General features: G+C 36.4%; 1 protein-coding gene across 1 annotated transcript in view; it reads right to left on the reverse strand.

Moving 5' to 3' along the window:
- Positions 1–3,018: 3,018 nt before the first annotated feature.
- The window catches only part of SYCP3 (synaptonemal complex protein 3), a 9,871-nt gene continuing 260 nt past the window's right edge, over positions 3,019–12,629 (reverse strand). The window contains exons 2-8 of the mRNA XM_010144996.1: positions 11,718–11,793; positions 10,583–10,617; positions 8,202–8,319; positions 7,057–7,156; positions 6,135–6,233; positions 3,374–3,478; positions 3,019–3,230 (exon numbers count right to left, since the gene is read on the reverse strand). Of these exons, the coding sequence (XP_010143298.1) occupies positions 3,177–3,230; positions 3,374–3,478; positions 6,135–6,233; positions 7,057–7,156; positions 8,202–8,319; positions 10,583–10,617; positions 11,718–11,793 (587 nt within the window). The 3' untranslated portion in view covers positions 3,019–3,176. The remainder of the gene's footprint in view (positions 3,231–3,373; positions 3,479–6,134; positions 6,234–7,056; positions 7,157–8,201; positions 8,320–10,582; positions 10,618–11,717; positions 11,794–12,629) is intronic.

Raw genomic sequence — 12,629 nt, forward strand, 5'->3', positions numbered from 1 at the left:
TTAGAATTACTGAGTACAGAGTCCTGCAGGTTCTGTTGTGATCAGTACTTTTGAACCAGGATATATTTCCCTGTGTCCTAGACATTGCTGCAGTTACTTCATACCATGAATACCATGTTTGAAACTTTTGCCATCTCCTGTTAGGTAACCTTAATTCTGTACTTCTGGTCTGGTGAATGTAGACTGGAAACCAAGGTGCTATCAAACAGAATTCAGAAAGGAATTTCACCTTTCCAGTGACTAGTCTTCTAGCATTTAGTTTCTGAAGTCTTTTTGGAACTGCTGTGAAGTGGTAGTCAGAGGTATCAGTGAATACAGTACCGCATTATTAAGACTGGTAAAATGAGGTAGAACTACTTGTTAAATCTCTGTTCTGGTATTTCTAAAAACCTGGCTACTGGATCAGTAGGATGAAGGAGGTATAGCTCAGGAAAATTTTTTCTATTTCAGAATACTACTGTGAGTGCCTTTAGGATTTTCACATTCTCTAGTATCTAAGAACATGACCTACTGTTAATAACTACAGTTGTAGCTTGTATTTTCTTTCAAGGCCAATTTCTGCTTTTGTGGTCATAGTACGGCTTGCCTCATTGTACTCCATCATAATCTAGACCGTAGGTAGTTGTGTACTTCAAGGACACTAACTTTACCTACGCTAACTTGTATCTGTGAAACTATACAAGTGATAAAGTGAATTGATAAACTTTAAATGACTGTGACTTTGACTGTAACAATGCAACCCACCCATATGTAATTCCCTCAGAAGCATGTTTGCTATCACTGTGTTCGTCTACCTTATAATCTATCTATCTGCTTTGTCTTGTAGCTCTTTGTACTTTATCCAAACAAACTGCACCGACCTGAACCCTTATGTATACAAACACTCTCCAAACCAGAAAAGTCAAACCCTCTATCAGCCTTTCTCTTTCCTTAAGTACAGGCCCACTGGCTAACATCATCCTAGCTAAAGAGCTGGTGGTGTCATCAGAGAAAAGCTGAATAAAAGTAACTTCTTAGCTCTATGAGCAAATCATGACTTGTACACATACCATGGAAGCTTAAGATCATTTAAACAGGTACTATTTGAATATATGATTTTTGTAAAAAGCTGTTGAATGTAAGTGTTCATTACCACTTTCAGTGGATGATATGTAGCTGAGCTGTTATGAAGTCCTTCCTGAACTGTACAATAAAGAATGTTATGGGGTTTTTTAAAAATATTACCACTACAGCTTCCTAGCTGTGCATTAAAAAAAAAAAAAAATAGTTCCATGAACACCTCAGGAGTATTTTTGATTTAAAGTTGTGTATTGTCTGCTAAATCTGGGGGGAATAAAATGCCATCTATCACACTCCTGCCTAAGATGGATATAGTGATACACTGAAGGGATAACTAGCAGTTACTGCCCAAGGACCAGCACTCTTAAGTGGCTAGTATGAATTCCAAATGAGTCCTATTACTCCTGTTTGAGGCTGGGAAGGACACAGCATCTACACATGAACACAGACTGCGGGGAAATAGAAGATGGTAAAGACCATTTCAGTTTCTCTGAATACTGTAAACAAATTAACCACTTGATGAAAAGACACCGGCAACTTTCTTAGAGCAAGAAGGTTTGGTTCCCCAGAATGCTCAAAAATGTGTCATGTAGTAGGTATTATAGAAGCAGTTTTAAGTGTATGAGTGAGGTATGGGGATGATAAGAAACTAATGTAGAAATTGGTCAGAAAACCAGAAACATGGTACAATACTAACAAATATGCCAGTACTGAGGATAGGAAGTAAAAACTGGTAACTGTATTTCATAGCATCATCTAATCAATCCTTAGAGCGCTGAGAAGCAGCAGTGCAGTTACAAATCAGCATAGCTACCTCTTACCCACCAGAGGTCCATACTGCCTCATACATCATTCAGCAATGTAACTTAGGTGTTCACGTCTTCCCTGCATCCTAGCAGACGCAGAACAGAAAGAGTTCCATACTGGTTGCTTGGTCAACTTCAGTTGCAACCTAATAGCTGTTCTCTAAGTTAGCCATCACTTAACCTGGCTCCCAGAACTGAAGAGTCATCAAATGACTTGATTCTGAACTAAAAATGCTAGTAAGCTGAGGAGAAGAATCTATACAGACTGGTCTTGAAATACACTAATACATTGTTATGAAAACATGACTTTTGTGCGCGTGGGTGTGCAGATGGTTTTAGTTTTATCTGCTGTTGTATTAAGCATTAAATATAGTGGGAACTACCTAATTTGTAAAAGTGGATATTCAGGCATAATGGTTTTCTGTAAAAACAAACTGTATGCAAGCTAAACCGATTGTTTAATTTATACTGATTCACTGTAGTGAAATACATGAAAGACAAATGCTTTATCCTTAAAACTTAGGCCTCCCTAAATTGCTGGTCATTTGGAATTGCAAAACGTAGTATTTCACTTCAAAGGCTGTAATAACCTGTACTACCTAAACAAGCTAGATGACTTCTAGCAGTGGTTCTACAAGAACGATAGATCCCAAAATGTGTGATGTTTAATTACGCTTACTTGAGCAGATGTCATATAAAGTTGTGATGCTCAGCTCATCATTCAACTAAAACCTGGTTTTTGGACAAATTACAGCAGTTCATAAATCTCTTACTAGCACAAAGATAGTAGAATGCCTAACAAAAAAGTTAATAAAATGTACTTTAATTTGCCATAATACACATCATTAAACAATCTCCCATGAGCCATGTCATACTCTCTGAACTTTTGTAAGTGCTGGTGTCAGCAGACTAAATGTTGAAACAATGAAAATCTGCAGGTTGTGAAAAGTGCTTCTATTTGCACAATGTACCTAAAGGCCTAAAGTTATGTACAATCTGGGTAATGCATTTTTTATTAATTCTGCCCATTGTTACAATTTGCCATTATAAAAAAGTAAAACAGTTGCAACACTCCAATGCTCTTGAAAGTGAGTATTAAGTCATTAAAGATTAATTGGACAGACAGTAAATGGTTTGGGGGTCCATACGCCTCCCCAAGTAATAAATTTACTAATATATGTTCTTACAAGATTAGAACAATCCATGAAAGGCTTAATTAATTAATAGGAACTTTAAAACATTTAAATCTTAACGTGCTTCTCCATACTTGTATCATGCCACTTAGGTACAAGTTGTTTCTCCAGTGAGCCATCAGAATAACATGGACTGAAGAGACTTGCGAACGTTTGCCATCTCCTGCTGTTGCTGTTACAAGAAAAGGAGATAATACTGAATGAATGCCGTATCAATACGATTCCTTTGATCTAATTAAATGAATGTCAAATGACTTTCTTATAGAATGTTCTATTTTTGCATTTAACTAACTTCTTCATAGATCTGTTACTTACGGTGTCCATCATAATCTTCTTCTGCAACATAGCCATTTCTTTGCGAAGTTCACTTTGTGCACCAGCTAGAAGACTTTCATTGCTCTTCTCCAGCTCTTCCATGCTCTGAATTTAAGGATAATCTTAATTCAGAACTGCTCAAAGTCAAAGCGCTAATTTAAAACAAATGAACCAACCATTACTGAGATTGTAATTTAGTTTTTACAGCAGCAGTAGTTACTGATAATTGATTGATGAGTTTTGTCATGAACTTGACAGGCAAATCATATAGGACTTAGTCCGCCAGGCTAGATTCCTGTTTAAATAATATGGACCCTGGAAGGAAACAGCCCTTCCATTCAGCATCTGTGAGGTCTCAGCTAGTTATCCTGCATTTCAGTAAAGATAATGAGTTCTACAAGAAAAGACTCAACAGACATGTCAGGAATGACAGGGGTTTAATATTATGACAACCTTGGAGACTTGAAGTAAGGACTGTAAAACTCATGCAATTTCCTTCTCTTTGGACACTTCTCCACAAATAAGCCAGGTCAAGCTCCCTGGTTATCCTCCCTTTTGTACATACAATTATGCCTAACTCTGTGTATGTGTTTAGTTGTGTTTTCCTGGACTTGTATTTCATTAAGCTTATCTGAGGCATGATTTCTACCTTTAGATCGTCTTTGAGAAGAAAAATCAAAGTAATACTTGATCTTCAGTTTTTCATCTTTAATGAAGACATTTTGAAAGTTATTTATTAATGCTTCTGTAATATTCTCTCTAAATTTCTACTACCTTAAACTAAGAGTTGCTCTATTTCAGAATTATTTTTTTAAGCTATTAGACTTGGAAAAAAAAAACCCCGAACATCAGAGCTAACTGAAATTTCAAAAAGGGACTGGTTAGTTTCTAAGTTCAAGTGATTCCTGACAGACCTGAATCCACTCCATGCACCACTGCTATACTAGGGGCTACCCAGCTGGGAAGCAGCTGGGCAGAAAAGGACCTGGGTGTCCTAGTGGGCTCCAAGTTGCACATGAGCCAGCAGTGCACCCTTGCCACAAAGAAGGCTAATGCTACATTCTGGGCTGCTATTGCAGCTGGCAGGAGTGCTACCAGCAGGTTGAGGGAGGTGATCTTTCTACTCCACTCAGCACTGGTGAGGCCACACCTGGAGTGTAATGTCCAGTTTCAGATTCCTCAGTACAAAAGAAACATGAACATGCTGGATAGAGCCCAACAAAGGGCCATAAAAATTATTATAAGGAAAGGCTGAGAGACCTAGGACTGTTCAGCCTGGAGAAGAGAAGGCTCCAGGGGGGAGCTTGCCTGTATACATAAATACTTGAAGTGGGGGGTGCAGAAAAGACCAAACATACTCTAGGGGTGTCCACTGACAGGACCAGAGGCAATGGGCACAAACTGAAAACACAGGAGGTTCCCTCTGAACATCAGGAAACACTGTTGTAGTGAGGGTGATTGAGCACTGGAACAGGCTGCCCAAATAGCCTGTGGAGTCTGCATCCTTGGAAATACTCTGAAGCCATCTAGACGTCAGTTCTGGACAACCAACTCTAGCTCTGCTGTACAACCTCCTGGCTGGACCAGACAACCTCCAGAGGTCCCTTCCAACCTCAGCCCTTCAGTAAGTCTATGGTCTTGTGCCTCTGCATTCATTACAAAACCAATCATTTAGGGTACCTTTCACTTTTCTCAGTTTCAATTTCTAATACCTTACTTGGAAAAACAGCGGGGCAAAGAAGTTCTGGGACTAAAGTGTTTTGTTCTTAGTGTAAAATGACAGGGAATTTTTTTTTTTACCAAAAAGTCAGATTTTTTAGTAGTTGTACTCATTTTTTGTTTGCTAGTTATGTTAACTACTTTGTTAAAAAAACCACCAGAGTTGATCAGAATGAATTGTGTTTAAAATACATTATCTCTGTAAGCATTGTCCAAAAAAATGGTGTTTGTAGGGACTCCCAGCAAATACACAAATTATGCATAAAACCAGGAAAGTTAAATGGGACTGATTACATAACCATCCAGCTGGGCCTGTTTTCACTATAAATCATCATTTCCTTCAGAATCTTCCCATTGACATCTTGGTGAATGCTTACCTTGAATACCAGATTACAGAAGGGAAAACTCTTTCCAATGAATGTTGCTTAGGAAGAGGTGAAGGAACTTCTAACTGGGCACTTTTAAGGGAATTACAATTGATTTTGCTTAAGGGTTGCTTTCCATACATGAAGCAGCAATTGTTAGAAAGGTTAATAACTGAAAAAAATTCTAATCTAATTCTAATTACAGGAGATGCACCTGCCAACAGTAATAAAAGCAGTAAATAGCAGCCTAAGATACACTTCTAATAGATTGTCAAGTTTCACTTTTTTAAATACATATGAAAATTCTAAGGGAATAAATAAGACAAAATCCTGATGATTTAACTGACCTATATGACCCTGAAACTGGTACAAAACACTGTTCTTTTTACACTCTGAGGATTATGGTTAAATATTTGTCAATTGAATCCCTTCGAGAACACATTTAACTAAATCATTTCCTAAACAGATGCCACATGTATGCACACACGTATAGAGAGAACAAACCACATTCTTAACAAATAAGGGAAAGATACTAACATGAATATTCATGCAAAGCTCTTATTTTCCTTAAGTGAACCTTAAATCTCTGTATTTCATAATGGTTGGATTAATACAGCTCTCTGAAGTAAGTCATATGATAAGGATCAGCTTCCTTCTAAGAAGAAAACTTACTGTACCTTTAAGAATTGGTCATAGAGTTGCTTAATGGTTTTCAGTCTCTGACTCTGAACTATTCTTGCCTGTTGAAAAACTTTTTGTTGTTGACGAAATACATTCTGAAGCAGAAGCAAAATTAAAAAAAAAAAACATCACATTAGTAAACCAGAAGTCCTTGGACAGCAACACTAAGGTCATTTATCAGAATCAGAAATTCCGCCCTCACTGGGGATCTGGGTTATGTAATACACATTTCTGCCTGGAGAGCTATCATTGTTCTTAGTAATGAAAGAAAGACTGAAGACTGGATTGTCTTGAGTCACCTCCTGAGGTCCCTTCCAATCTGAATTATCCCTATGAGATCCTATGAGGATTGCTATCCAACCTCTTCTCGAGGCTAATGTGCTGCCTAGGAAAAAGCAAAACTTGCAAATGTGCTGGGAGTACAAATACAGCAACGTCATGTGATATTCCATTGCATAGCTTCTATTCCCTTTCAGTGAGCAAATGTATGACAATTTGATATACGCAGCATATTTTTTAAGGGATGCAGGCTACAAGACTACTTTCCTTTGCTCCTTTTTCCCCTGAACCCAAAGACCTATGCATCCGTTGATGCACAGAAACAGCACACATCTTTCTTCTCCGTAAATGGTCTTGGGTTTTCTCAAGACACATGCTGGCCTAGGGCATCAGTTATTGCCATTTCTAAACTTGCATTGAAGTTTATAAATGCATACCTCTTCACTTTAAAGTATATCCCAAAACTTAAACATCTACAGTTTGGGAGCCACCAAACTTAAATGATTTTTTTAATCAAGAGTCAAACAACCATATGTTTGATTAAACTACATAAAGTGTTTTTACATTTCTTGAGTGTCTAAACAGCAATATTCCCTCCTTTAAAAACACCATGAAACTCATGCAACGCTGGAAACCCACCGCTAGTTTTTCTTCCTGCTCCTCTGCTTTCTGCACATCTACATCCCATTGCTGAAATAAAGTCATGAACTGCTGGGAGAACTCATGATTGAGCTTCTGCCTATAAACAGACACTAGCCGTTAAGTATGATAAATGCTATGAAGAATTACAAGGAAAGCTAAGGTTCGACACACACACGGAGCAGAATAGAAGGAGCTGGCATAGATAAAGAAACAGGCAATTTTGACGTCTGGCCCTAACAGAATATTGTATGTTTTGAAAAACTGAACACACATACATACACAACACTTCTAGGATGAATGCTGATTTTAAATACATATATACACATATATCAGGAGACGGCATCATATACAAAACTCGGGTTAAAAAAAAAATTACAAGAACTTTTCCCCTAGCAGTGTCAGGTTTTCTGAGATTTACTATGTTTTTCTAACCCAGCTGCTGATCTGGGCTTTAACACCAGGGTTTTAAAATGAAAAACTGATTAGCTTGTTCATTAGGCTCTAGCTCTCTATGTAAACTTAAATTTGTCATTGCAAGTTTCAAATATATACACAGAAAAACACCAAGGCAGTTCCAACTATTGCTGACTTTCAGTTTTTAGCTGTCTCATTTTTCAGTTTGCTCTACCTGTAGTATCAGGTGTAGTAATTAAATATGCCTTAAGAGGCAAAAGGAATGTTACCTAGGGTGAAAATTATTTACAATGTGAAAATGACAATTATTTTCTGTCTTAACAAGAACGGTATAAAAATTTTACTGACATTTTTCAGTTTTCAAGTAGAAACAGAAAATTCCAACGAAAGTGGAAAAAATAAAATCATTGTTTTAAAAGACAAAAATACCATCAAAGGTCATGTTTTTCCATAAAGCCAATATAAACCAGTTCTTTAAGGTACCTTGCTGTCAAAATTCCAAATCTTAAGTTTCACCATTCAAAAGAGAAAACACTGTGCTAAATTGTTACTGTCAGTTTAACCAAGTGGTCACACCTGGAGGCAGCAGAAACAGAGGACCTGAGCAGGTATTTAACTAGTAGACGCAATTCCTACTATTTAAGTGCAAGAGGATGGACCAACTATCCACGCTGTGACACAAAAGGGAATTTGATTTGACAGGTTTGGAAAACAAGGGTAAATGTTACCTTTGCTCCTGTTGTGTTTTCCAAACATGCTCTATCTTCTGGTTACTGGTTTTGAGTGAGGCTTTTGTGTACATTTCTAATCTTTTCCTCTTAGCTAAGAGAGCCTTGTTAATGTCAGCTAAAAATCAAAGAACATTTAGAAGTTAAGACAGTTATATTGTGTCTTTTATTAAAAATGCTGATGAGTTATGCTTTGGAGAAGTGAACAAGGTGCATTCTAAACTGCTGTTGGCACTGATGCGAGTGAGATGCTTCCCTAAGTCCCCCATACACGCTATCCGACACCTGGCCACTGGAGCTGCAAATGCTCATTGCCCAGCCCCACCAACTACTCCAGCATCTGCTTCAAGTCTCGTATCTCTCAGGGACAAGACCAAATAGGACCTACCATGCTGTGACTCAGCTTCTTTCATTCTGGTCAGGATGGTCAGTGTGGCTCTGAGCAGACACACACAATGAACTGAAACTGTTCCATGGTTTGAACTCTGGGTAGCTGCCGTGCTTCCGTTAGGTACATTTAAATCGGTTCCTTACACATGATCAATCAGTGTTCCTCTACTGATTATTACAGTCAAACATGCACTTCTAACACATCATCCATGCAATAAGCACACATACATGCTCGAAACACCAGAAGCACTATCCAGTCAGTTCAAACTGATTGTGTTTCTTCAGACATTGTATGGACATCTCATGTCTGTAAATTCTCCACTCCAAGCTCCATTCTTTCACAAACCTGAGTGAGTACGGACATCTTGCTCTTTTCTGTAATATCTAGCGATGTGTTAGTCATACCATCAAAATCCTCACTGGTTAGCTGCATGACTGCGGTGCCAGCTCAGAATTTCCAGACCTTCAAGGAATTTAATTACGCTGACACTTTCAAATTTTTTTTCTTCTACAAAAACCACCCATGTTTCAGAGTAATATCCAAGTTACTTAGATTTTAGAAATAAATTAAAGGTAGTATGTGGTTACTATCACTGTGAACATACTGAATGAATGAAAGACAAACTTTCATATTTTGGAGGGACTTTATAAAAAGTATTCAAGTTAATGTAAGTCAGTATGTTTGTTTCACTTTAATTTACATTTAGAGATTTTTAACAACTCACAGCTTAAGGTTAATTCAGCAATTTCTTTTCCTTCTTATGGTAGATTTCAGGAAACATCTGTCAAACTTCTCTCTCCAGTTTGCAGAGGCATCTACCCCTGCTAATGCCAAACCTATTATTTTTGAACAGACAGCATCCTCTCTCCAATTGATTAATTTTCTTTCTTTCCATCCTATTTTAGAGTTTCCACAAGCAATCCTAGCTTTTTAACATTGAAATCTCCCATCTAGATTGCTAGATCTACAATGGCAAAAAGCCTTAATTGATGGATTAAAGAATTCCTTGAACTCCTTCTCCACTTTAAGATTTACATGCAACTAATGACTGTGTACAGCATTTTCTTATACATACATTGAAAGCACTAATCAGCTATGGGGTATGCAATACTGTTATTAAGATAGTTTTCCTCCCACAGCTTTCTTGATTCTCTGTTACACTGTGATGTGTATTATACGTACTTTAGAAGTAAGATGTGTTTTTTTCTCTAAACTGTCAGCTATCTGGAACTCAGCTGGAATTTTAACTATAAGTAAAGCCATCTGAGGATCTGATTATGACTAAACTAAATCCATCTAGGTGACATGCATAAATCTTTCATCACTAGATGACTGGCATTACTTACTCTCATTCTTTAGATCTTATAGAAACTTGTACTCTTCTTCCTGACTGATGAAATTGGCTTTGGTACTGATTCCCTGTTCTCTGGATTTCTGAAGGTGCGGAGTACAGACTAGTTTCTAGCTTGTTCTGCCTCAGAACTACAATATACTTCCAAAAATCCTAGGACTAGGACTATTTGTTCTGTTTAGCTGTTTATACTAACATTTATATGCACCTAATTTCTCACTCGTAATCTCCAGTCTCTTCTACGTCATCGTAAAAAAAAAAAAACAACTGGTTAAGAACAACAGCTAACTCATACTGTCCCTCTTCTCTACAACATAATCACTACGTCTTAAAAGTTCATCTTAAAATTGGAATCAATAATCAAAAGCACTCATGCATCTTTCCCTTTCTACATTGTAATTGCCTACACTAATACTTACCTCTTACTTTATATGCAGTTATTCCCTTCTTTCCCTTTGCTCTACTTAGATACAGCCTTTTTTCTGAAAACTGGCTTTTTCAAGAAATGCTGAGAAATGCTACAAAGACTGGTTATTTTATGTAAATCTTGGAATTTATTTTATGGTAAGGAATTACTGCCAATTCTGCAACTTAAACATGAATTGTTTTTTTAATTTATTAGAATGTAAATGTACTTACCTCCAAATCTTTCCAGCATATTCTGTACTTCACCTCTACAAAAATAAGTGTTTAAAATTTTTAATTGCCTATTTTCTGACTCTAGAATATGACCTGTTGTATATGCTTAAAACTAATTTTGTTCACGTGCCTATTACTTGTTAGCAGTGACAGTTTTTATCTGTTCTACAAGATAAAAAATGACACTCCTTTTTTCCTCCTGAGAGAGGTCTCTGGTTTAGGTTAATTTGCTTTAAAAAAAAAATTACTAGACTATATTAGTAAAAAGTCAGTATGAGGCATTTAAAAGGTCTGTAGTGAGGGAGGATGGTAAATAAAATTGATCATTTCCTATTCAGAAAAAACCCACAAAAGGTATTTGGAACATCAAATGAAAACAAGTGCATCACAGTTAGTCTGACTGGCACAGTAAGGAACATCCAAACCAAATAATATCAGGGTTGTTTTTATAACACCTTTAAGATGGCAACACCAGTGTGTAAAGCAGTGGTACAAGAGCTCACAAGTCCGAAAAGGTATATGATGTGTAAAGAAAATATTTATCTTGGTTTAATATCACCTTCATTTTTGAAAAGTAAAAAAAAAAAAAAAAAACCCACCCAAAAATAAAAAAAAGTATCTTCAAGTCATCAGCTATAATCTTGCTAAAAACTATTTCAACATACACTTTTTTTTTACATTTACACTGCTCACAAATACTGAATTTAATAAGATTTATCTGTAAAAAGAATTTAGTTTTCATGCAATGGTTGGATCATTTAAAGTACTGTTAGTATCTTCAAGCAACTCAGATAAGCAGGAAAAATATACATTAAATTATTAACAATTTAAGATAAAACTTAAAAGCATCTTTTGAAAGCAACAAGAACTTTAAGAACTCACACACAATTATGTCAATTTTTATGCATGTTGAAAAGTATCTACAACGGAACGGCAGAATTACTCATTTTAAAATGTTACATTTTCTTTTACCTATAACTACTGTATTATCTGTCATCTGAGTTATGAATCAAAAACTAAAAAAAAAACCCGCCAAGCAAAACAAGCATAGTGAATAACTGAAATCAGTATCTAGCTCAGATTGTAAGATATTTAAGATTTGTTTACTTAACAAAAAAAAAAATCCTAACCTTACCCCATATCATCTGGAATCACATGAGTAGTCACCAAAGGTCTTTTCTTTCCATGTTTGTCCATTACTGGTGTTTCGCCTTAATACAAATTCCAAAAAGATTTATAAAAATACATGGGAGTCATTTGAGTCATGTGGGAATCATTTGAGTTATTAAAAGTGTAATTACTTTTCTGTAATGCCACTTCTCTGAATATATTTCATGGGTCTCGGTTCCCATCCATAACACATACAGCTCCTAAAACTGAATCTGGAGCTGACAGATAGTTGTGAATTATTCTGCAAGGCTACAAATGAGCTGGCACTGCAAGCAGTCTCAAGCAGTTTTAGTTTCTCTGTCCACTACTACACAATTACTCTGAACTCACAACATAATAATTATCAGAAAGGTAAAAATAATCTAAAAATTGAAAAAATCCAATCTGTAATATTTTAATTTTACTGTAAAATAAGTATTGAAATTGCCTACTCTGACCTTCAAAAAATGAAAGTCATAAATACATACTTATACTCTTTCCAAAAACCAAAACCCCTTTGCTGTCGGATTTCTATTAATGAGGGAGGGGGTGAAATTTACTCTGAACAAATGAAGTGGAGAAATAAAGAGAAACAAACCCAGAGATAACTGCTGAAAGTCAAAAATCAAGAAACAGGGTTACTTCAAACTTCATAAAAAAACTATTATGAATGAGAACCGCACTTTTAAGAAAAGTCCACTTTTTTATGACACTCCCTCAAAATTAAACAAGAATCCCTTGGTTGGCTTCTCTTTTCCTCAGCTTTCTCTGCTCCTTCCTCTTTTCGTCAGCTCAGAAGAAACAAAAGTACTTCCTCAAGTACTATTAACCCTGCCAGCATTAAGACTGCATCTACCTTCAATAACCCTCACTTAAAAAAAAAAAAAAAAAAAAAAAT

This window comes from Buceros rhinoceros, unplaced genomic scaffold (assembly GCF_000710305.1).
Source record: "Buceros rhinoceros silvestris isolate BGI_N320 unplaced genomic scaffold, ASM71030v1 scaffold11151, whole genome shotgun sequence".
NCBI lineage: Eukaryota > Metazoa > Chordata > Aves > Bucerotiformes > Bucerotidae > Buceros > Buceros rhinoceros.